The 26877-nt window shown below is 37.7% G+C and overlaps 1 protein-coding gene across 3 annotated transcripts in view; it reads left to right on the top strand.

Moving 5' to 3' along the window:
* The window catches only part of RASSF6 (Ras association domain family member 6), a 45589-nt gene that overhangs the window by 4445 nt on the left and 14267 nt on the right, over positions 1-26877 (top strand). For 2 of the 3 annotated variants that reach the window (XM_032260986.1, XM_032260983.1), the window contains exons 1-4: positions 4808-4972; positions 18184-18262; positions 20926-21068; positions 26221-26315. In XM_032260986.1, the coding sequence (XP_032116877.1) occupies positions 4866-4972; positions 18184-18262; positions 20926-21068; positions 26221-26315 (424 nt within the window). In that variant the 5' untranslated portion in view covers positions 4808-4865. Of the gene's footprint in view, positions 1-4807; positions 4973-18183; positions 18263-20925; positions 21069-26220; positions 26316-26877 lie in introns of those variants that run through there. The other variant, XM_032260984.1, reaches the window with a different exon arrangement.

The following is a 26877-nucleotide window of genomic DNA, read 5'->3' as shown; positions in this document are numbered from 1 at the left end:
GATCACGAGGTCAAGAGATCGAGACCATCCTGGTCAACATGGTGAAACCCCGTCTCTCCTAAAAATACAAAAATTCAGCTGGGCATGGTGGCGTGTGCCTGTAATCCCAGCTACTCAGGAGGCTGAGGCAGGAGAATTGCCTGAACCCAGGAGGCAGAGGTTGCGGTGAGCCGAGATCGCACCATTGCACTCCAGCCTGGGTAACAAGAGCGAAATTCCATCTAAAAAAAAAAAAAAAAAAGAAAAGAAAATGTATATATACAGTGGGTATATATACATATACATACACACTGTATATATAGCACACTGTATATAGCCATATCTGTATATAGCCATATATATACAGGTGCTAACTACAGGGAAGTTATATATATATATATGTGTATATGTGTGTATATATGTCATATATAATATATAATTGTATATATAATATACATATATAATATATACAAAGATATATAATTATCTTTGTAAAATCATGAGTATTGTGACATTTTGTGCACCTTATGGCCTCAGAAATAAGAGGCTACAGATATAGATACAGGCTATATTTTCTGTGCCTAGCACGGTAGCAGGTGCAGAGAAGGAACTCATGAAATATTTGTTGAATATACAAATGAGTGAACCAAATTTTCCACTTTTAGACATGTAACCATTTAATTAACCCATGCTTGGGTAACAGGACATTACTTTAAATTACTGACCCATTAGATTTAATTTATACTAGAGTTTACTTCCTGTCCTCTGGCCTCATTCTGGTCACAAGGTAACTGGTAAGTCCTGGCAAGCCCACATCCAGACAGGAATGCAGAGCAGGGGGTGGTGAACCACGGATGCTTCCGATGATCTCAGGTCTCAGCATTACTGGAACGCTGATGCTTTCCAACACTGCCTCCTCAGGCTCTAGATCTCATTGACCTGCTTTGACCAATTCTACCTCTCCTAGTACTTCCAGTGCTGTTTATTTCTCCAGGACTTAATTGCTGACCAGTCTAATTCCCTGTCTCTCCAGCTTCATTGTTTCTGGACAAAATGAAAAAGCAAATAACCAAACTTATTAAATAAGTGATCTTATTTTACACACAATCTAAGTCAATAATCTCCAGCTTAAGGGTCTACATAGATTTGTAACAACCATCTTCCTCCTCAAGTTGTAGTGTATTACATTCTACCAAAATAACTGTGAGCATCCCAAGTAAGACCACCAGGCTTCTAGACCTGTAAGTTTTTCTTTCTTCATAAATTCTCTCCCTCTTTGCTATTCATGACTTCTCTGTTATCCTCCTCTTAAGTCTATGAGAAAACTTGCTCAGATGCTTACATCTACCAAGTCTTTATAATTTAGAAGATTTTTACAAGAGCCCTAGCAGGTTTTAATTTGCTATGAATCATGGTAAATGGGAATGGGAAAATGAGGATGAGAGACTGTTTGAATTCACAGATCTATGCCTCACTTCAATGTGTTTGTTTTGTTCTTTATTTTTTCTTTTTTTGTTTTTATTGTTGTTGTTGCTGCTGCTGCTGCTGTTTTGAGACAGTCTCACTCTATTGCTCATGCTGGAGTGCAGTGGGGCAATCTCAGCTCACTGCAACCTCCGTTTCCAGGTTTAAGTGAGTTGCATTCCTCAGCCTCCCAAGTAGTTGGGATTACATGTATGTGCCACCACACCGAGCTAACTTTTATATTTCACTTCACTATTAATACTAACAATGGGACTTTTACCAAATCATGTTCTTACCTTTCAGATATTTAAACTGTTTGAATATTTTATTTAGCTAATTTTTAGATCAAACATGATCAATATTATTTCTTACTCAAAAATTATATGCTGCTTATGAATGAAAATTTTATCCTGTTTTTATTTTCTTACATTAAATTCTATTCAACTGTCTTCCTTCCTAAACTCAGAGAATAATGTAAGAGACTTGGAAGTCATTTCATCACATCTTCTGAAGTCTTCTGAAGCTGGCTATTAGTTACTTCAGCATAGATTACAAGTTTGCCACTATAATTACATTACAATTATTTTCCCTCTTTAATGATATCTTTGGTTATTTCTTATGAATGCAAATAAAGAGTGAGCAAGTTGGAAAGCCACTGCAATGACTTTGCAGTCCATCGCCGCCAATTTTCACTTTGTGATTATAAGAAACTGCTATCAGTAGTTCTTCACTTCCAAATATCCCCAGTTTCTGGTGAGGGGAGCAAGCTGTCTGATTCTTAGATGGCCCTCCTGTTATGCTCTCACACGGTGGAAGGGTCCGTGCAGCTCTCTGAAGTCTTTTTTATAAAGGCACTAATCACGTTCATGAAGTCTTCACCATCCTGACCTAATCACCTCCTAAAGTCCCCAGCTCTTAATACTATTGCATTGAGGATTAAGCTTTAACATGTAAGTTTCGTGGGAGCACAAACATTCAGACCATAACAGAGGGAAGCCATTTAGGAGGCCAATGCAATAATCCAGGAAAAAGATGATGGTGGCTTTGCTTAGGGTTGTAGCAGTGGAAAGCAAAGCTTTCAAATTTGGACTGTGTTAGTGGTACAGTGAATAGGGCTTACTTTTGGATTGAACTTGGCTTATGGTGAAAGGAAAAAAATGAGACACAGTATTAGTTTTGATGCCTAGATGGCAAAGAATTCTGGAGAATGAAATTCTAGAGCATGGGGGAAAGTCAGTGGTTCTGTTTCAGTCATGTAGATATTGAGATACCTGGGACACATCTAAGTAGAGATTAGGTAGGTGGTGACATGCATCTGAGGCTCAGCAGAGATGCTGGGCCGGAGATGGATTAGATTACCCAGCAGAATGAATAGGCAGAGAAGAAAAGATGGCTGAGAATGGACTACTCAAACAAGCCAGGATGTAGTGCTCATATAAAGGAGGAGTCAGCAACGGAGACTACTGTTGAGGCCTGTGAGATAGCAGGAAATTAGAGCAAGGTGTTTGTTATTCGTGGTTTGTCTCAAAAGCATCAAGAGGAAGGTGTTTTAAAAGGGAGAAAAATCAATCTCGTCAAATGTTGCTAAGATGCAGAGAAATGAGGAGAGAAAGTGAACTATTTGGCAAGGTGTAGGCTCTTGGAACATGGGTGGAGAGGTGGAGGTAGGACTAAATTAAAGGAATATATGGCAAATAATCTAGATCCATGAGGAAGAAGGAAGTGTTCGGGCTCCAAGGTCATTACTGGGGGATCTCAGTAGGGGATGTTAATAACCCTTTTGGTGGGTTATTAGCATGACAAAATCCAGGGGCAAAACTCAACTTTTAGAAGCTGGAGTAACCTGTGTTACCTGTATAACCAAATAGCCCAGACCAAGTTCTGTGAATGAGTAATTGGGACTCAGGATTCGTTGGGCTCATGGAGCATGTTGTGTGTGTGTCCCCAGGGCAGCATAAAATATCCACATGGCTTCTGACCTATAGAGTTACTTTGCCTGGTGACTAAGCTTCTGTGTCTCTGGCATGAGTCCTCCAGGTGTCCTGCATAAGACAGACTTCTGCCAGTGATGTGCTATCAGAGAATGCCATTTCCAACTAGAGAAGCACCGTTCTTTGAGCAAGAAGATAGCAATAGAAAAGGAAGTAGGGTATAAATCAATAATGACAATACAAGGTAGAAAGCAGAATAATGACAACAGTGTGAATTCAGAGGCCATGGGGTGACTTAAAGATGTCCCACTGGGGACTAAAAGGACCAGACAGACATCTGAACCTGCAGTGAAGAGGGCCCTCTGCTGCCAGGGGAATACATGAGAAGAGACTCAATGGCATGGAATTTTATTAGATTACAAGGCCTGATGTGAAGGAATGTTTCAGTTTGGAGCTTGGAGAGGTAAGTTTGGGTGGAATTGAAGAAAGCCTGAAAGTCAGGTTAAGGGGCTTGGGTTGTATTTATTAAGAAAGATACCAGGATGGTTTGTGACCAAAAAGGTGATATGATGATCAGAATGGTAAAAGCATAAAATAAGACTCCAGCCAAGCATTCAGCCTGAAGGCTGTAACAAAGTGCCTAGTGAGTTTAACAACATTCTACAAGGAAAAAGATGCATCAGGGATTTTTTGAGAACAGCAGGATAGCTTTCCTGGTTTTTGCTGGTAACCTGAAAAGTTAGGACATAAAATTTTCTAATTTTTATTCATCTTACCCAACCCAAACAATCTGCTTTAAAAGGAAAAGGAGGAAATCCACTCCCTACCACACACACCTTTTTATTTTTTAAAAAAGAAAAATGAACTCTCTTTTGCCCATCTTTTTATTCTGGCCATATCTCCTAAAATCTTATAGGCTTGGAGCCGTGATAACTGAATATTCAATTTCTGCAAAATGGAATGACCAGAAAATATTACACTTTACATCTCTGGTCACACCCTAATGCCATTTATATGAACATATAAAGGAGGAGATTATTCATATCTGACCACAGTTTCCAGAGCCTGAAGGAGACTTGAAGAATATTACATCATACCTAATCAACTCTTCAAGTCAGAGCTTGATTTTAGCTGCCTAGAATTACAGTTGTGTTCTGCTGACTGGGGCAAGGTTCAGCCAGTTTGGGTGAGTTATCGCAATAGAAGGAATATGACCCCTTATACAGAGTTATACAAATCAATAGAGTCACTTTTACTTTGCTAGAAATATATCTGAAAGACTTACCAAATTGCTCAATCCATACTTGTCTTGAGTTACTGCTTCTGTATTTTTTCATTTACATAATATATTTTTCTGTATTTTTGCTCACATATGACATACTACTTAAAAACTTTCTAAAATATTCTTATATTGATACAACAAAACACTCAACTTAAATGAGAAACTAATTTATGAATGCACTATAGGGACAAATTATTAATATTATTCTCATGTTTATGGTATCCTCAGACCATCTCAAAAAGAAAAGAAAGATGACTATGATGGCTCACCAGTACCCCTCTTGGATCTTCATCAATGAGAGGACATTCATCACCAGGTAAACACACACCTTATATTATACGTTACCCTACTCACCAGTCATTTGTGGAATATACCATTCAAAGTTTTCTAAGCATGATGTATGATCAACAAGATCAATAATATAAATCATCAGTAGAGATACTGGATTCGAAGTTGAAAAAATATGTTCCTAAAGACTGCCTAATTTACTGTCTCATGGAACAATCACTAAAATTTTATTCAACAGTGGTTTAATTTTATTAAAAGTGACATTTCTGTTTTAATAGTTGGGATAATATTGAAGAGCAGCATTAAGTGAAAGATCTAAGGCTTCTCATAAATGATAGTTCTAAAGAATTAACCCCAGAGCCCAAAACATTATATCCTGTCCTAACCTCTCCCTCCCTTGCTCCATGACACTTTATTTTTACTGGTTCTCTCTTGACATTAGATTATACAATATATGGCCAACATCCACAACTGTTTTCTAATACACAACAAACAGCATCTCATATTGCTTTGGGAGCAATAGAGTGGGGGCTTAAAAGCTACAAGAGTAAAGATGAAAACTGAAACTTGCCAAGCTATAGCAGAGGCTGGGGGCTGGAAGGAGATGAAATCGTGAAAAAACCAAGTGCTACTGAAACATGACCCAAATCTTATGGGGGGTGGAAAAATGAATAAAGCCAAACAAATGATAGAGAGAAGGGGAAGTGAATGATCCAGAGTTGAGCAGTAGGAAAGTGAAGGCAACAAATATGTTCAAAGACTAAAATAAAACCACAGCTAGAAGCTAAGGATGAACTATAAGCAGTGGGGAAAAGACATGACCCAAAGGATAAAGGATTCAGATTCATTCCTCAAACACTTATTTCACTGCGAACAGGTGTTCTTCGGGACCCTGCGCATTCAGCAATGAACCAAACCAAACCCTTACTTTCATGGGGTTATATCGTAAAGTTGGATACAGTCAATACGTGAGATAAATGCTGAGGAAATGGAGTAAAGAGTGCTGGAGATAGAGAGTGGAAAAAGTTCTGATTTCATATAACCTAGTTCCTTCCTCAGTGAGGGGGAACCACTGGAGGAAAAGCCTGCAGAAAGGAAGAAAGCAAGCCATGCAGGTACCACAGGTATTCCAGGGGCAAGGGGGAGAGCAACTCCATGGCCCTAAGGCAGATGCAAATTTGTAAGGGTCAGAGAGGATGGTGTGGGGAAACGGAAGCAGAAAGACAGTAGAAGATGAGGCCAAATGGAGTCAGAGCATGTAGGGTTTGGTAGGCCATTATGAGGCTTGGTCTTTCCCATTAAATAAGATGAGAAGCTGTGGAAGGATATTGAGTGACAGTATCATCTGGCTGCTGTGTTAAGAACAGAGTGAAGAGGGGACAACAGTGTAAACAGAGAAGCTACCAAGGAGCTGACAGTCCATGGTGGAGATGAAGGTGGCTTGAACCAAGGTGGCAGCAGTAGAGGTAGAGAAACAATGATCAGATTCTGGATATATTTTCAAGGCAGTTACAATAGGATTTCCTGAAGGGTTAGACATAGGGTATGAAAGAAAGGGAATAACCAAGGTTAATTCTAAAGATTTTGATCTAGAAAAATGGGGTTAACATTTTCTGTAATCATGAGGAGTAACAGGAGCTACAGGAGGAGCAGGTTTGCGGTTGAAGATCCGGAGTTCAGTCCTGGACACATTACGTTTGAGAGTAAATAAGAAGCATTTCTCAAAAATGGGTCGGTCCATGGACCTCCTGCTTCTGAATCAGATGCCTGTTCACAGTATAGACCCTGGGCTTCACCCCAGAACTAATCATGTGATTCTGATGCATACTGAAGTCTGAGAACAAATGCTCAGAGTAAGAAAGGATTAACGTTCTGAGAACTTCTGACCTAACATAAACAAAATTCCTGGAGCTGGGGGAAATCTCTGCCAGGCTGTCACCAGAAATTATAAAAATGCCACTGACCAGCTGTGATATCCAGCATACCACAAATCTGGCAAACACCCCTACTCATTTATTCACTTGACAAGTAATTTTTAGGTCCCCCTCTGTACGAGGCATCGTTGTAGGGAACAAGACAAAAATTAGCGATTTATTGATGTATTTTTATTTTCCTGAACAGAAATACATGAAAAGAATGGAAATTAACAGTAAAACAGAATCTTCATAATCAAAATTTTGGTTTCAGCAAATTTCATGAGGATTACATATGATCAGTAAAATAAGAGGTCCTGATATTAATAATAGCATAGAAGGCAACATAACGTTTGTATCCTGCTACCGGATGAGAATTCTCTGGGTTTAGAAACTTCCCTGTTCAAAGGGTATTGGCATAGGTTAGCTTTGTGCTCCAACGACTAAGCTTCTAGTTGCTGTTTTATTGCCTGGAGTCATCATTGCTTGCTACTTCATATAAGTGTGCTGGGTGGAAAAAAAAAAAAAAAGATTTGTTATGGTTACTTCCAACTGTTTTCACTTTAGGTGACAGGCTGAAATCTGAGCACTTTAGAGGTGAATAATTGCTAACCATGCATTTTTTAAAAAACAAACAAATTAATGGAGAAGTTTAAATCCAGTTTTAGAATGCAGATCAGATTTCACTCACAGAACCTATCAGACTTTTTCTGCTACTTAGAAACCTAATATAAACCTTACATCCTATGCCTCTTCTAACAGCAGCTCAAAAGGCACGTGTACATTCCTGTCCTTAGTAAATAAGTTTAATTAGCATGATGTAATAAATTTTAGCAGAAAGTGTATTATTCCAAACAGTTTCTTTTTCCAAGCATGTTGGCCGGCAACCTGTGTTGAAACAAAGGAACCAGCCACCTGCATCTCTAAGCACAAGTCAAACACAAAGAGCCAGTGTTCCAGAGACTGCCTCCTACCTGGCCAGTAGAGCCAGAAGGCAATGTTTGCCCAGGTTTCATGTACAGGGTCTTCTCCTGATCAAAGGAATAGGGGCAAACACTGCCTGCCCCAGTGAGTCCTGAAGGTAAGCTTCTAAGAAGAGGCATCATTCTCCTGAAGAATGTTGAATACTTGTCTTTAATTAAAGTATAGAAGAGCCTGTCCTGATGCATTTGTATAAGGAGTTAGAGTTTTAAAATAAGCCAGAGACAAAAGATTTTAACCACATATTTAGGATCATCTACTTTAAAAAATTAGAATTTTTGCCTACATGGGGGTTGTTTTTAAAATTCACATTATTCATGTTTGATAACCCAGTGAAATAAAAAGAAATTATTGTGAGAAACTGGTTATCACATCTGTTATAATGTCACAAAAAGGTCAATAACATCATCATGAAATATGTGGAAGAAGGACACGCATTAAGCTTTTTATATATTTGACATGTTCAATAAGCATATATTGTCGACAGTCATTGAGCTTATTGATATGACTTAATAATCTGTTATTCCTAGTAAAATTTATCTACTTTGCAATTACCTATTTTATCAATTAAGTAGGTTTAAACACAATGAGATCATTTGTCTGCCCAAAATACACTAAAAATGTTCTCATAGAAAGTCCAATGAAGTCAAAATTCAAAGACTCCAGAAATACATTACACATATGGAATTTACTTGAATTTCTGGATGTGTGAATTTTCTACTCTGGATTCCCTAAACAAATAACTTTTGAGAGCATACCAGGAGAGTAAAGGAGAGGAGAGGAGGGGAGGAGAGGGAATGGAGGGAGGGGAGGGGGTGAGGCTGTCCTACTCTTATGAAGCTTGAAATCTGAAGCTGTAGCTCACACCTGACCCTTTATCAGAACGACCTGGAGGTTTCTTTAAAAGAAAGATTTCTAGGCCCCATCTGCAGAGTTTCTGATTCAGGAGTTATAAGGTGCGGTGAATATTTGCATGTCTAAGTTTCCAGGTGGTAAACATGCTGCTAGTCTAGGAGATCACACTTTTAGGTCCATAGAGATCTGAAGACCTGAAACAAATTGACATGTGTTCTGAGCCAAGGAACCCAGTTTAAAGCCCTGTTTGAAACAAGAGCTCCAAGAAGCCTTCTCCCTAGAAACAGTGTTTATACAGAGATCTGAGTGAGGAGGGAGCAATGAAGGTTCAGAGGAGTGGGTGGGAGAGTGTTCCTGACACAGGAAATCTGCCAGAAATCCTTATGGCCATGGAGCAGTTTCAACAAGTGAAAGGTGCCCAGGGTGCTGGGGTACAGGACACGGGGAAAATGTCTCTTGAAAGGAGGCTGAAGAGGAAGGCAGGAGAGAGATCAAACAGGGCTTAACCTGCCATAAGGATGTAGGGGTTTTATCCCAAGAGCAATGGAAAGACATTTAAGATATTTAAGGATGTTAACAAAGCAGATGATATGATTAGATACATTCTACATACTCTGGATTTAGTGTGGAGAATGTTCGGAGGATGCCCAGAAGAGCAGCAAGGAGTTTGCTTATTATTTTTTGTTGAATATAAAGATAACCAGTGGTGAAAGTCATGGCAGCGTTACTGAAGAACAAAGTCAGAGCCAGTGAGTGGAAGAGCCTGTGTGTCAGGAAAGCTCCCATTTTCAGGCTCGTGCTCATGTTGATGACCCTGAGAATCACTGGCCCCCTGTTGTGTTTCAGACCTTCTAGCAACAATCCCAAACATCCAGGGGCCAAAAGGTATATCAGTACTATAAATTAAAGATTTCATTAAATAGGATCGATAGATTCTTCCTCCCAAGAGAACAAGAGGCATCAGACTATGAAGTCAAGGTAGTTATTCTCAATAAGCACAAAAGTCCCTAGCTCTTCAAACACAAAGGGTGTGATTTTACAGCAAGCTTGCATCTGCTTCCATAATGATTGGCATTGTGTGGCACACCTGTGTTTACTTTTCAAACTCGCTTAAAAAAAAAAAAGAGCTATAAGGCTTGCCTCAGAAAAACAAAAAATAAAAGGCTAACCCATGGACAAATGAGAAGCAAGTTCCAAATATGAGCTAAGTACCAGCCTAATTGCTCCATTCCCTCATCTCTGTCTTGTAGGATGTTGAGGTTTGGAGTACAGATGAACCCATCATTCCAGGACTGTGCATAGTACCCAATAGATATCTCTTCAGTCCTTGCCCCCTTCCCTCTCTCTCTTGCATCCAGTGGTCCCCAGTGCCCGTTGTTCCCATCTTTGTGTCCATGTGTACCGAGTGTACAACCCACTTATAAGTGAGAACATACAATATTTGATTTTCTGTTTCTCTATCAGTTCACTTAGGATAATAGCCCCAGCTGCACCCATGTTGCTACAAAGGGCATAATTTTGCTCATTTTCATGGCTGCAGAGTATTCCCTGGTGTATATATACCACATTGTCCTTATCCAATCCAGCACTGATGGACACCTGGGTTGATTCCATGTCTTTGCTGTTGTGAATAGTGTTGTGATAAACATAGGGGTGCATATGTCTTTTTGATAGAATGATTTATTTTCCTTTGGGTAATAATCCCAGTAAAGGGATTATTGGGTTGAAAGGTAGTTCAGCTTTTAGGTCTTTGAGAAATCTCCAAACTGCTTTCCACAATAACTGGACTAATTTACATTCCCACCAACAGTGTGTAAGTGGGCAAAAGACATGGACAGACCCTTCGTAAAAGAAGACATACAAGCAGCCAACAAACACACACAAAAAATGTTCATTGTCACTAATCTGAGCAATGCAAGTCAAAACCACAGTGAGATACCATCTCACACCAGTCAGAATGGCTTTTGTCAAAAAGTCAAAAATAACTTTTGACTTTTGTTGGCAGGGCTGCAGAAAAAAAGGGAAAATTCCTCAGGTATTTGAATTTGGAAGAGTGAGACAGAATTCATAGCTTTCTGATAATTTAGAGTTTGCATTTTTACTTCAGTCAAGATAGCCTACCTCTCCACAAATTTCTCAGTTTCCAGACTTTGGAACTCAATCCCTTCATTTGCAATGGAAATGTGAATAACCTACTTTGCTAGCTGAGGAGGGTCTCTATGCAAAGATTGAAAAGCATTCTTTCTTCATCATTTGAATCAGGAGATGAGGCCAAAACAAAAAGATCTGGAGCCATGGGTGTTTATGAAAGAGGAGTCAAAGTTTGTCATTTTAATTCTAGAATTCAAATGGACAGAAATAAAGGATAAAGTGTGTTTGGCGAATTCTGCTTCTGTCTGCAGACATCAGTAATATGGAATGATGATTTGTCTTGGCAAATGGCTTCATGAGAAGGCTTTATTCAGTTCTCTTCTGTGTCCTCATATTTCCTGTCGCTCTTTCCAAAAACACACAAGAGTGTATATTAAATTTTTATGAACCTACAAAATATCATGAAAGTATCACACATTTCTTATACAGAATTTACAGGCCAGGAACAGTTGCTCATGCCTGTAATCCCAGCACTTTAGGAGGACAAGACAGGTGGATCACCTGAGGTCAGGAGTTCGAGACCAGCCTGGCCAACATGTGAAACCCTATCTCTATTAAAGATACAAAAAAAAAAAAAAATTAGCTGGGCATGGTGGCAGGCGCTTGTAATCCCAGCTACTCAGGAGGCTGAGGCAGGATAATCACTTGAACCCATGAGATGGAGGTTGCAGTGAGCTCAGATCATGCCATTGCACTCCAGCCTGAGCAACAAGAGCAAAACTCCACCTCAAAAAAAAAAAAAAAAAAAGAATCTAAAAGGTATACAGAATTACAACATATGAAATAAAAATCACAACCTTAATTCTTAGCAAATAGTCACTTTATTATCTTTACATATTTAATGTAATGTTTAATATACTTAACTTTAATATTTCATAGTTATTTTCTAAAAATATACAGTCTTGGCCCAGTGAGGTAATTCACACCTGTAATCCCAGCACTTTGGGAGGCTGAGGTGGGCAGTTCACCTGAGGTCAGGAGTTCAAGACCAGCCTGACCAACATGAAGAAACCCCATCTCGACTAAAAATACAAAATTAGCTGGGCATGGTGGCATATGCCTGTGATCCCAGCTACTCAGGAGGCTGAGGCAGGAGAACCCAGGAGGCAAAGGTTGCAGTGAGCCAAGATCGCACAATTGCACTCCAGCCCGGACAACAAGAGCGAAGCTTCATCTCTAATATAGATATATATATATATTATATATATATATAATATATATCATATATATATATAATATATATATAATATATATATATGATATATATTATATATATATTATATATATATAATATATAATATATATATTATATATATATTATATATTATATATATATATTTGGAATTTTTTATATATATATGGTTTTAAATTAAGCTTTTTGAACCTGACATACGAAATTGTTAAATAGTATCACTGCTAAAATTTAACATCATGAACAAAATCAATGGAAAAAAGAAAACCTGTGAAAGAGAACTAATTAGCATTAGCCTCAGTTTTTCACCTGATGAAAACTGTTTCAAATGTTTTTGTTTCCTGCTCTTAAACATGGCAACACACACAGTGGAATGTTGTTATTAATGCTGCTGTCACTATGCAGCTCAGTGGCTGCCTGATTGGAACCATGGACATTTTTCAGCAAGTCTCCAAGAAGCAGAAGTAACTCAAACTCAGGAAGCACAGCCAGGGGCTAAATATGCCTTTGTCAGCTTCATTGTGTTTTCCCCTGAGGTTCATTTGTATCATACGGAAGTCTCTGAAGTTTTGTGTAGGGTGACGGCGTATGACAGTATTTATGCTTTGCCCTTAGTGGGTTCAAATTGTAAGAATCATTTTGTAAAGGGTAGGAGGACAGGGTTCTTGGCTTTTAGGGAAGGAATAGTTTAGCCACTTCATTATGTTGTAAGTCATTATTAAAACAAGAGGAAGAAATCTCTTAGTACAACTAATAGTTGACATCCACTCTATGGACATGAGACATAATTCCCTTCCACCCATAATCTTGTCCCACATTCATGCATATTACAGTTTTATAAAATTAAATAAAAATTGTTTCTTCCAGCCAGCCAAATGTCTAATAAGATTGAGTAGCTCATTTCTTGCTAAGTGTATTATTCATGGCAAACATCAGAATGCAAGTAATTCCCATCTGCTAAGCAGCTGCAATACAGGCCACAAAGTGCAAAGTACACCTAAGCATTTTACAGTAAACTCTGGGTCCACTATTACTCATTAAAACCAAGCTGGAGCCTTAAAGGAACAGGACACCGGGATTGTCTCACCATCCCTCTCCCTGACCTATCCCCCACCAAGATCAGTCTCTCCCTGGCTAGCTCTCTTCCAGAGCCATGATGGAGAATCATGGATATTCCTCAGCTTACACCAGGATTCTCTCTCCATACTGCCTGTGGCAGGGTGCCAACTTCTATCCTGGAGAAACCAATAATTTACATGGTCATTTAGCTAGAAGTCTAGTTTGTATGGAAATTTGGTATTCTTCAGTTTAGTGAAAACACCATCCTTATTATATAGTGTTTGATGATGTTTAAAAACATCCTTGTTACATGTTGTGATACAGTGTTTCATGTTCCAAAAACCAAGGCCTTTTCCTAGAAAATAATTTTTTGTGTCTCACATAAAAAGTGTAAGAACCTTTTGTTTATGTCTTGGGCATGCCTTGGACATCATAGATTTGTAAACTGGAAAACTGGACATAGAATCCATTTCTTATCATTTATTTTTTTAAGTGTTTTTAGAGACATCGAACAGTCTATGCTAAGCAGTCTGGTCATGCTGGAAGGTGAACTTTTACAAGTTTGAGGGGGAAAGGTGCACAGATTCTTTCTGAGGGGTTCCATATGTAACATTTAGGTACTAAAATTACCACTGACAGGTCACAGTATAAATTAAATCAGTCTTCTTCTTTATTGACTAGAGACTGCCCAGATAACACTTTAACGATTGCCTTTGAGTCTTCTAAACCAGACAATGCCTGTAACTATTTTAGGTCCCTTCTGGACTTTAGAACATTTCATATACATGGGACATTTGTTCAGCTTTCCTTGGAACATCAGCCTCATTTCTGCACCTCTACCACACTAGTGTTGCAGTGGTCTCACTCATCTTGCTGCCTCTATCCTGTCTCATACTGAAATCTGTCTCCCACACTCTACCTAGTGATCCTTAGTATCATCTTGTCTTTCCCCTGCCTAGAATCTTCAAAGATTATAAATCATTCTACTATAAGGACACATGCACACAAATGTTCATTGCAGCACAGTTTACAATAGCAAAGACCTGGAACCAACCAAAATGCCCATTGATGATAGACTGGACAGGGAAAATGTGGCACATATACACCATGGAATATTATGCAACCATCAAAAACGATGAGTTTGTGTCCTTTGTAGGGACATGGATGAACCTGGAAACCATCATTCTCAGCAAACTGACACAAGAACAGAAAATTAAACACCACATTTTCACTCATAGGCGGGTGTTGAACAGTGAGAACACATGGACACAGGGAGGGGAGCATCACACACTGGGGTCTGTTGGGGGGAAATAGGGGAGGGACAGCAGGGGGTGGGGAGCTGGGGAGAGATAGCATGGGGAGAAATGCCAGATATAGGTGAAGGAGTGGAAGGCAGCAAATCACACTGCCATGTGTGTACCTATGCAAGAATCTTGCATGTTCTCCACATGTACCCCAAAACATAAAATGCAATAAAAAAAAAAAGAAATAACTACATGTCCTTGTCCATGTGGTTTCTTTGATAGGTAAGCTCTTTACACTCTTCTTTTCCTGTTTAATTCTCACCCACCAAGGCTCACCATTGGCAACATCTATTCCTTAGAACTCTCATCCACCTTCCGCGTATGACCAAGTCCTCTTGATGGTGCTCATACGGCAACTGTAGCATGTTCAATAAATGACGTTCTGTGGGGTGGTGCAAGTGAAAGATGCAGATGATCAATTTGACAATAATTCTTCAACGTGTTCTTCCCCTAATGCCAAGTTAAACTAGACTGTTACAGACATACATTTTATTCTCAAGGTTACATTAGAGACATTGTTTCATAAACTAATCATTTTCTTTTTTTTAATTTTTTTTATTGCATTTTAGGTTTTGGGGTACATGTGAAGAACATGCAAGATTGTTGCATAGGTACACACATGGCAGTGTGATTTGCTGCCTTCCTCCCCATCACCTATATCTGTCATTTCTCTCCATGCTCTCTCTCCCCAACTCGCCACCCGCCACTGTCCCTCCCCCATTTCCCCCCGACAGACCCCAGTGTGTAGTCCTCCCCTCCCTGTGTCCATGTGTTCTCATTGTTCAACACCCGCCTATGAGTGAAAACTGTCATAAACTAATCATTTTCAAAAGCTTCTCTGGTAAGGTACATGATTAAAAGAAATGTTTGGACAACATTCACCATTGCTATAGTTTGTTCGCGTAACTTCTAAATTTTCCTTTCAAATTCCTTGCTTTGTATTGCACCACTAATTTACCTAATTTTATTCCAGTACTTTAGTTTACTGAGCTCTAATCAGCTACACCAAAATCTTTTAAAGTGCAATTAATAATCAAAAAAAGTCTGCTCCTGGTGAGAAAAATATGGAAGACTTCTGTGGTATCCAGCTACCCTGTATTACAGAGTGGATTACCGATTGGAACACTGTCTCTGCAAAGAGCCAGATTATAAATATTTCAGGCTTTGTAGGCCATATGGTTGCTGTCACAACTACTCAGTTCTGTAGTTATAACAGAAAAACAGCCATAGACAATAAGCAGAAAAATTAGCATGGTGATATTCCAATATAAGTTTATTTACAAAAACAAGCAGCTTGGGACCACAGTTTGCCAACACCCTGTGTCATTTGGAGACTTATTTCAGTCGAGGATTTAGTCACGCTCTATTCAGGTTCAGAAACATTTTCCAACTGCCCATGATCCAGAGGTAAACACTTTGAAGGCCACTCATACTGTACTATATAATGTACATTTATCAGAAGCAGAAGCTGAGGGAATAAAATTATGTAAGGCTCCATTTCCTTTTGTAACAACTCTCAAAGTTCAGCATAACAGGAGCTGCATCCAAGTGTTCCTGAAATTTCTTTCCTGTGAAATTTCTTGATGGTGAAGTTTCTTAACGGTGTTCTGGCACTAAACAACGAGCACTACAAATCATGTTCATGCTCTCGGCCAGTAGTATAATTTTCAGGAAATATCCTATGCCAACGACCCCAGGAGAACAAAATCAGTGTGATCAATGATATTTAGAAAAGACATGTTCATTAACATTAAAAATTTAAAGTAACCCAGTCAGGAAATGGACTGACAGCATGGAGGACTTTGGGAGAATCTTTTTTACGGCAATTGTGTGGAGTATATTGATCCTTGAATATATCACTTTGAAAATTACAAGGAAGAAACGTCCAATGGCAAAATATGTGTTTACACGATTTCAAACATGTAACAGTCAGAATATACAAATTATGTCATTCAATATTCAATATTTATTGAAGAAGAGTCTACTGTGACTCTTCTTCAATAAATACTGAATATTGAATGGCAAGTTTCTGATCTGAGAACCAGGAACGCAGGAGGGAATAAAGTGGACCAAACTTTCCGCCCTCTCATTTTCTCATAAGACAGAGATAGATATGGAGGATCAAAGGGATTTTAGCAATTGAAATACTTGGAATTTTAATATCATGGTTTGTTGGGGGCCAGAATTTGTCAAGTTCCTGGTATATATCAAGTACTCCTCCAGGCACAAAATACAGTGTGAACAAAACATGTACATACCCCTGCCCTGTTGTAGCTACATTCAATGGAGGCGACAGAACCAAAGGAAATAAGTAAAATATACAGAAGGTGACTCAGGGACAGGGGCAAAGGAGGAAATCAAGATATAAAATGCTGGGAGAAGGTGAACTTTTAGATTGCATGATCAGGAAGGATTTCTTGAGAAGCTGACTTTTGATTAACTAATTAAAGAAGATGAATGAACTGGCAAGGTGTAAGTTTGGGAGAAGGTCATTCTGGGCAGAGGGATTAGCAAGTGCAAAGACCCCAGGATGGGAGTGTGCCTGGAGTGGCCAAGAAACACCAGGGGGGCTGATGGTTGCATGGAGGAGTGAAGGGTGGAAGGAAATCAGATGAAGAGGTAACAGCAGAACAGTTGCATCCCACCTTTTAAGACATTGTATGGATGTTGGTTTTTAATCTGAAAAACAAGAAGACATTGGAGAGTGTGGAGCAAAGGGGAGAGATGGTCAGTTTGCATTAAAACAGTTTCTGCTATTGAGAGTTAACAACAGATACAGGGAGGCTTTTAGGAGGCTGCTGCAATAATCCAGGTGACAAATGATGTCATCTCAAGAGGAGCATCTCAAGACATGGAGACATTGAGAGAAAGATAGAATAGAGGTGTGGTAAGAGCCAGTGTTCCCACTGCCAGGGCCCACCTGCCACAAAGGGTGAGACAAGTCAGGTGCATTCCTTACTGTTGCTTTATTCCCAGCAGGTGGCACAGGGAGGAGTTTCTAGGCAAGAAGGCACTGGGTCACTCACCAGCACATCTGTTCTCAGATCTTGATACCCAGCTGGAAGGCGGGGGGGGGGGGGGGGGGGGGGGAGGAAGAGGGATCCTCCCCTACAAGCTTTCCAGGCCATAGCCTGCCATTCCCAGCTGTGTGGGGCAGGCCTGGAGAGGAGCACCCCTGCCAAAGTAACGATAAGCCTTTGCTCACTGTGGCTTCACTCACCCAGCTGGGATCTTTGACTTCTGTGGTTGCCTTTAATGCTCTAAACAGCCCCTGCAAGTAGGACAGATCACCTTCATTTCACAGCTGTGGAAATTCAGGGAGACTAAGTGGCAAACACACATGTGGAGAGCTGGGGCACTGGTGTCCCATCCCATGCTCTGGGCACACAGGAGGGAGTAATGTGTAGAGAGGCAGTATCAGGCACAACCACGTTCTTAATTTAGGTTGGTTTTAAATGTTGAAATACGTGAAGGAATATGAAATCACATTTATGTTTCGTGGCTGCCTCCTGCTACAGAACACTCTTTTCACGATTCTTGTCCTGAATCATTTTCCGACATTTTCCCACCTTTGGTTATTTATTTATGAATTGGCACCTTCAACATTTGTTGATGTTTAAAGAATGCTTCCATTTCCAATGAACTATGTCAAAGTGACAGAGTAGTAAAAATTCCATTAAACCATTTCTTTCTATGTCAAACCTTTATAAAAGTACCGTTACCACCTTTTACTGTTAAAAAGCCTAAGACTGATTGTAATTGAACTTTTTATTGTTATTTTTAGGGAACAACTTAATTCTTTATTGAAGACCTATAACATTTTTTATAAGAACCAGAAAAATCTGCATATTTTATATGGAGAGGTAAGCTCATTGAAGAAAGGCAATCCAGTTTTATTCACACACACGCACCCAATTCTGGAAGAAACAGGTGAAAGTTTAACTTGATTATGATTCTTATTTTTAGGCTTGGGCTTGGAACACTTGTGACTTTCTAAGCAGTTTTGAGATAGAAAACATTTAAAAATTTTAATGACATTTTCTATTTTAAAAATAGAGTACGAATATTTTTAACAGCATTTCCACTGAAGATTTGTCACAATACTTTCTTACAAATGCACCAAAATGTATATAGAAAGATATATATGTGATTATTTATATTTTAATTCAAAAGTTTCAGCAAAATTCATGATGTTAAATTTGTTTTCTTTAGGTAAATGTTTGAGTTTTGGTGTTATGACCATTTAAGTTGAGGCATATACTTTTCAATTCTGTACATCAGTGCATTATTTATAATACAAAAGTTTTTTAGGCCAGGCGCAGCAACTCATGCCTATAATCCCAACACTTTGGGAGGCCGAGGCGGGCAGATCACCTGAAGTCAGGAGTTCGAGACTAATCTGGCCAGAAACCCTGTCTGTACTTAAAAAATATGAAAACTACCTGGATGTAGTGGTGCATGCCTGTAATCCCAGCTACAGGGGAAGTGGAGACAGGAGAATCACCTGAACCCAGGAGGTGGAGGTTGCAGTGAGCCAAGATCACACTACTGTACTCCAGCCTGGGCAACAGAGGAAGACTCTGTCTCCAAAAAAAAAAAAAAAAAAAAAAGTTATTTAATTTTTAAAAATAGTTTCATGTTTTATATAATTTTTAAAGCTGTATGAAGTGATGTGTACATTGAGGCTATCAGACTTTTCAATCTTTACACACTGGTCAATAAAGTCATAATTCAGAATTTTTCAAATCTTCTGACACTGTTTAAAAGGGGCAGTCCATGGATGACAATATGTAGCTTTATTCATCTGTGATTAACCAATCAATTAATGAAACAAATATTTATTGAGTGTCTACCATGTACCAGATACCATTTCAAAAGCTGGAGATATAGCAATGAAGAATTTAACAACCTCAGCAGAGTAGAGTAGAGGTGTTTTTTTTTTTCAGAGTTTCTATGAATTTTTGATACAAAGGCTTAATTGAGTTCTAGTTAGGCACAGAAAGAATGCTATCCACCATTAACTAAACTATATAATCTATATTACGCACGGTCATTTCAAAGAACAAATTGTGTTTGGTTGCTGAAAAAGATTGATTGGTAACTAACCTCTTAGTAATCTGAAATGTAAATCTAAAGTGGAAGAAGTGCAAAACTTTGTTTCAGGAGTGATTCCAAAGGAAGTTTATCAGCCAAAGAAACAATAAACAGTAATATAGAGCACCTATTGAATTCCAGGTGCTATGAATTGAGAATTATCATAATGTCTGTTTTTCAGGTAAGAAAACCCAATCTTAAAGGTGGCCAGCAACTTGTCCAAGGCCACAGCTAGGAAGTGGCAGAGCCAGGGTTTGAGCACAGGTCTGTGTGATCTCAGTCTGGAGTTTTCATTACGCTCTCAAATAAGAATTGAGTTATTAAATGCTTTCTAACGATCGATTTTTCATAATATTAATAATAGCTAATGGATATTAAAATAGATATTTTGTTGCTGGCATATGACTTTTGTTAGTTTCTGTATTTTCCAAAGCTTTTATAACAGAAATCATTACTTTAACATTGGAAAATGACTTTGAGATATATATATATACAATGACTATTTATACTTTAATTCAAAAGTTTCCACAAAATTCACAATGTTAAGCTTGTTTCCTTCTTCTATTATACTATATTTCTAATTTTAAAGAAATTCTTCAAATGCTGTTGTTTTTACAAAAATATCCTATCTAGTCAGGTGCGGTGGCTCATGCCTGTAGCACTTTGGGAGGCTGAGGCGGGCAGATCATGAGGTCAAGAAATTGAGACCATCCTGGCCAACTTAGTGAAACCCCATCTCTACTAAAAATACAAAAAAAAAAAAATTAGCTGGGCGTGATGACGTTTGCCTGTAGTCCCAGCTACTCGGGAGGCTGAGGCAGGAGAATCGCTTGAACCCGGGAGGCGGAGGTCGCAATGAGCCAAGATCACACCACTGCACTCCAGCCTGGTGACAGGGTGCGACTCCGTCTCAAAAAAAAATCATGTCCATAATATTTTGAATTTTACAGCATGTTTTCACATATATTATTTTACTTGTTCTGCATAACTTTGTGAGTTAAATTTTTTTCTGTTCAGAAATGAGGAAATAGCTGCTAAATCTTTAAATAGTTTTTTTTCTGATTTCTAGTTCATTACAGTTTTTAAATTTGCTTTAATTTTAAATTAAACAAAATTAGAGAATTAAAATTCCACTTAATTGAAAAATCATAGAGTTCAGAAAGTGTTTTAACATACTGTGCCCTCTGGTGGACATGCCATTACCATTTTGATTTACTTACTTTGCTGGGTATCACTGTTTCCAAAAAATAAAAGAATGTTTTAAAAATAGAATCGTTTTGTAGATAAAGTGGAAAGCCAAACAATACCCTTGGGATTTCTTTTTAACCTATTAAGGTTTCTTATGCACTTAATTTCTACATTTTCAGTTAAAATATTTACTTGCTGTAAATAATACAAAAACAATCTGGGGGATTATTGATTTCTTCCTTAGACTGAAGATGGCAAACTAATGGTGGAAGGAATGCTGGACATCTTCTGGGGAGTAAAACGACCTATACAGCTAAAAATACAAGATGAGAAGCCATTCTCTTCTTTTACCACGATGAAGTTATCAGATGTCTTCTCCAGCAAAGGGTAAGCTATTTTTCATGTTTTTAATTCCTCAGAAGATCATCTTCATATCTAGTTTTATTGTGTGCATTCTTAATGAGGGAAACTTAGGCTTCTGTGGAAATGATCATACACAATCTCACTTTATTTCCTGGCAACTCCATTAAGTAGGTGTTTAGAAACCAGGTTCTTCAAGATTAGTTACTTTGTACAAGATCTGCAATTACAATGTGGCAGAACTGGACTGGACCTTACTGCTGTCTGGGCTCCACAGCCTGAGGTCTTGACTCTACTCTGTTACTTCTTTGCTGGAGACTGTATTCCCTCATTGAAAAAGACAAAATATAAAGGCAGAATTTTATTTACCCTGGCCTGGTTTCTAAAATAAGAGAATAAAATCTAAATGTCTTATTTCCTTGGAACAAAGGGCTCATCATGCTTTGTACCAGGGAAACTTAATGATGCTCCATCTGATTGTCCCAATCCTTTTCAACAGAGTACCCAAAAATGCATTTGAAATTAAATAAATGAACTAAATAGTCCTCTGTGTGAGTTTATGCAAGTGTACCTTGGATATCCAGGTTGGGCTAACCTTTTCCTTACTCTCTTACAAGTTTTAGAAAAATTAATAAATATCCCTAGCAAGAATCATACCTATATAAAAGTTCCTTTCATCTTTTTTTCTATCCCTTCTTTTTTAGTCCTTTACTCTCCAGCTTAACCCACTTTGTATATACCTTGAGATACCAAGCCTTCTTTTCATACTATTTATCCTCCCATCCATTGTTAGATGAGCTGGCATCCTATCAGAGGAGACAATGGAGAAAGAGCTGCCAGGACAATTTACCCAATGTGATCTTTGGCCACAACTAAGGAAAATCAGTTATCACCTTGACAGAAATCTGCTTTTCATTTGGAAAAAAATATTTAAGCACTACTATGATTTTCACCTTGCCAATATTTCTCAAACATTATGCTACTGCCATGCTGAATGTTTTGTAATTCCCTACACATTTCATGTAATTTCTAATTTTCCTGACTCTACCTGGAAGTCCACCTGCTTCTCCACATCAATTTGCCTGACTGCCCTCCAACAATCCTTTAAGACTCAGCTCAGATAACATGTTCTCTAGAATGCAATTTCTGACCCCTCAGTCTATACTAAGTGCACTGAAAACTTTTCTATATCATTTGACACACATGCAGTCAATTTTATTTTTGTATACTTGTCTCCTTGTCTATAGTGTAAGCTTTTTGGTGGTAGGGAATGTGCTTTATTCATCTTTGCATCTCAGTGCTAAACTGTGTGCCTGGCACAAAGAAGAGATTCAAAACATAGAACAGAGTAAAATCCCCAGAAGCCTGTCGTTAAATTACGTCTGCTTTGTTGTGACTATTTGGTCCCTCTGTCTATCTTGTGTCTCCCATCCAAGCTAAGGATTACCAATGAAGTTAGGGCTCAGAGCCTAAGGAAGAACAGAAGGGAGGCTGCAGGCTGAGGCAGACTGAGAAAGCCCCATATTTCTCACTTCAGGCACCTGATGACTGATAGGGCTGATGATTCTAAATAACCAGGAGCATCATTTAAAAGGAAAAATTACTCACGGGATCTGCTTTTGGGAAACTGTGTAAGATATGAATTTACAAAATTAACTATCATACTTTATATTACCTAAGACTTCGTTGCAAAATTCTCTGAACAGCCACATCTGTTTGATGTATTTTAATTTTTTAATTCATGAAAATGTAATAAATATCAAACATTAAAGGAAAATGTCAAAGAGATGAAATAAGGTAATTGTAGTATCACCTTAAGCCATCATTATTTTGAATGGCTTTACCAAGAGATGTTCTAAGTTTTATTTTATTTTTAATTGACAAATAATCATTCTATACATTTATGGAATACGACGTTTTATGCATATATGCATTGCAGAATGAACAAAACAGCTTAATTAACATATCAATCATCTCAAATATTTATCTTTTTTGCAGTGAGAATAGACAATATAAAAACTTCTCTCCTTTAACTCTTTTGAAATATACAATGTTATTATTAACCAAGATATTTTTTAAGTTCTCAAATGTAAAAACCCATGTTCCTAGCAGTTCTGAATTTTTGAATGAGTTTCAAGAACCCAAGTGGACAAGGTAATATGCCTCTCCATATACTGCCACAGGTTCTAAAATAATATCCTCGGGATACTATTTTAGAATAGTACCTGCTGTAGGATCCATTTACATTTTACATTGTTTATTAGTATATTGCTGTGAAACAAACAGGAATTGGCTCTCTTTTTGTTTAAAGTTGAGAAAAATTACCTAGAAACCTTCATCGGCTTGTCCTTTTCCAAAGTAACAAGACTGACCATAGAACATTTGGCAAAAAAAGATTCCATTCCTTATACATACACACAGAGCCACATGCACACAAGAACAAGAGTAGATTTGGTTGTCATTAATTCGCCAAGAATATTTCCTGGGAGCCAGCTGAACATTCAGGCAGGAAGGCATAGCATAATTGGAAATGGCTTTTCCCCGGCTTCTGCTTTGCTAATGGGCTAAGGTATCATTTTTGTTGTTGTTTCAATCCAATCCTAGACACCCTCCCTCTGGGTGTTTCATTTAAGATAACATCCATTTAAATTCTCAACCTTTAATTGTGAAAAGAAATTGACTATATCCTTACTCTTAGACTTCTCCTGTTTTCTTTTTCCCACATTGGGCATCTCTGGGCAAAACTTTTACCTCTGCTCTTGCAAGATGACAGATTTTATATCTGCAGCAGGTAAACGTGGAGTAAATGACACGGAACTTCAGCCGCAGGAAGGGCTGTAATCTTGTGTCTTTCAGTTCACTCTTTGAGAGAATCATTGGTCTTGTCACATTAGTTTGCTTTAATTATGTTTGAAATGAATCACATAGAGGAAGTATGAGCTTAATTAGAGTGAAGAAGCTTTTTAAAAAATCAGCTTATTTGAGCTCTGACCACTTGTTACCCTTTATGGAAACAATTCTATGGGCAGTGCTTTGATCTCTCATATCTGGTACAAGTGTTTTGGAAGTCTTTCATTAACAAAAGAAAAGAACAGCCTTGTTAAGGTTGTATTTGCTTACACTATTTTTCACTTCTGTTTTTAATCTTTCCAAACTCAGCTTTTGCATATTTTGGACAAGTCATGGCACAATAACATAAAGAGCACGAACTGGACAGGTGTACATTTGAATAATGTCAGTGGTGGTTTTTTTTTCTTACAATATGGGAGGGAAGTGACCATATTCTATTTGTCTATCAAAACTCTACCTCCTTTTTATTTTTAAACTCTTCAGAAAACCTCCCCACAGTTTAAATTTGCAAATGACCATACATCCTGAACTTTGGTCAGAGCAACAGAAGTCTCATGTTTGGGCAAGTTAAACTATTTGATATTACATTAAGTTCCAACCAGTTTTCTCTTGAAAACTCTGGATAACTGCCCTAGAGCTTAGTCATGTGCACAGTTGCATGGGGTGACGCTTCAAATTACACAATCCAGAGCTGAAAACTGGTGTTTTCTGCTGTTGAAGGTGGAAAAGATAAGGGGCCAAACACAGAATATATTAGACCACTTCTGGCAGCCTGTATTTGTGTGACAACTCTAAGCTGTTACGTCTGCCAGGAATTTGCCCAGCATCCCAGGGATTCTTATCTTTAGCCTTATGAAATAACATCACATTACTTTGCATTTTTTGGTTTCTGTTTTTCATTGGTATTGCCTTTTCCATTGCTAACCTTCTTTCTATGATAATTATACTTGCCACTTTCTGATTATTAAGCTCCTAATAGATTGGGGGAAATGGATAATTTTATCTGCCATAAGACTAATTAGATTCTGAGTTAGGAACTGGTAGTTTTTCTTTGAGCTAAAGTTATTACCTACAGTTGGGCTTTATAACATTTGTTTGGATTTGCTGTATTCTGAAATTAACAAATATATTAGGATTACTTTCTGTACTTCATAAGGCTATTGCGAGACTCAAGTGATATAATAACCATAAAACAGACTTCAAAAGAATTCAAAAGTAAAGAAGAAAGGGGATGATTTTTTTCATATTCACTGCCATTACTTTTTGTTGCCACCAATGACATTTGGGAAGAGTCAGTGCCACAAATTCCCTATAACTGAATATATTTTAGTCATAAGGAAAACAAACATTATTGAGGAGACTCTTAAATAATAGCAACCATTTGTCTAGAAATATCTAGGAACACTTTGGGTTGCCAGTGGTTCCTAGCCCATCAGGAATGAAATGGATAGAGATGCTGGTGATGATGATGATGATGATGACAATGGAGATGAGGATGATTATAATTATTTTTAATCCATATTGAATGCTTACCATTTTCGAGCACTGTTTCAAGAATTTTATAGAAATTAACTCTTTCCAACCTCACGACGACCCTATCCTACTTCATACCATTATCATTTCCATTTTACAGATGAGGACACAGGCACAGAGAGAATAAGAAAGTTGTTTGAGACCTGATAAATAAAATAAAATTGAGTTTTGACCTGCTGTAAAAATAAACACTTGTCAGGTTTCATTTGTTCTGAGCACTAGAATGCGCTTAAAATTGTTAGTTTCTCTGTGAAATATTAATTTTCTGGCCAAAATGTCTCATACATTTTCCTTCTTTGTAAACTACATTCTTCATGGTCATCAAGGGCCTTAAAAGACAGGCCCCATATTTTCTCATTTTAGAGCCACTCTACCTAACAATGTTTTGAATGCAATAGGTACTCAATACATATTGACAGAATGTATAAAAATAATCTTATATCTAAACTCTCCTAAGAGTATTATCCAATATCTTGTAACAATTGATCATCTTGGTTTCTGCCAATTCAATTTGAACATATGTTTTACAGAATCTATATAATGTGCACTTCAGTGTGTAACTGAATTATTATATCAAGAAGACGTGCTCTGTAAAAGTAGAGGAAGTATTTAAAATACATACTGACCACTTTGGTATGAATATAATTTTAATATCATAAAATTGTTATAACTTTGGATGATATATCCACCTACAGAGGCCCACAGTATTACTATATTAATATTGTAAATCTAGAAACCATCATAGACTTCAATATGAATGGAACTGATGTTACTTACAAGATTTCTTACTTTTCAGAATGACACGCTGGGGGGAATTTGATGATCTCTATCGTATTGGCGAGCTGGACAGGACCCAGATTCCAATGTCTGAAACAAGGAATTTCCAGGAAGGTCAGTATCAAAATCTTATTAATTGGGAGAATTAGTTTTTAATTAATGTAAAATATGACCCTATATACTTCCCTGAAATCTAACGTTTTTCATACCACTACACAATAAACTCTTATTTTATATGTACATATATTTTTTAAATGTCTTAGGGGCATAGTAACTTAAGTCACTGTAGTGCTTGTATGATGTTTAGGAAACTTACTTTGGTATATAAAATGTAATTTTAAAAGCAATTATATTAAGTCACTTAGATTTATTAGAATAGGGAGAGTTAATAGTTTTAATAAAGTTTGTATTCATAAAATTGTCCAGTATTTTCCCCAAAGATTAGAATCATTTATCATTCTCAATACCTGCATATGTTAGAGCAAGCCCGTCAGACCTAATTATATATCTTTTTAGAAGCTGAACATTTTAGTTAGTTAACAGATATTTAAATAACTTCTCAGAAAGACACAGATATATTGGAGTCAATTTTATATTTGATGAAGTTATTTCAAAGATATTTTTTATTTTTTTATTTTTTTAATTTTTTCCCCATTTATTTATTTTATTGCATTTT

The sequence above is a fragment of the Sapajus apella genome, unplaced genomic scaffold, assembly GCF_009761245.1.
Source record: "Sapajus apella isolate SASKATOON/1434 unplaced genomic scaffold, GSC_monkey_1.0 scaffold121, whole genome shotgun sequence".
Lineage (NCBI taxonomy): Eukaryota > Metazoa > Chordata > Mammalia > Primates > Cebidae > Sapajus > Sapajus apella.
The sequence above is the reverse complement of the archived record's forward strand: the minus strand, read 5'-3'. Positions and strand labels throughout refer to the sequence as shown.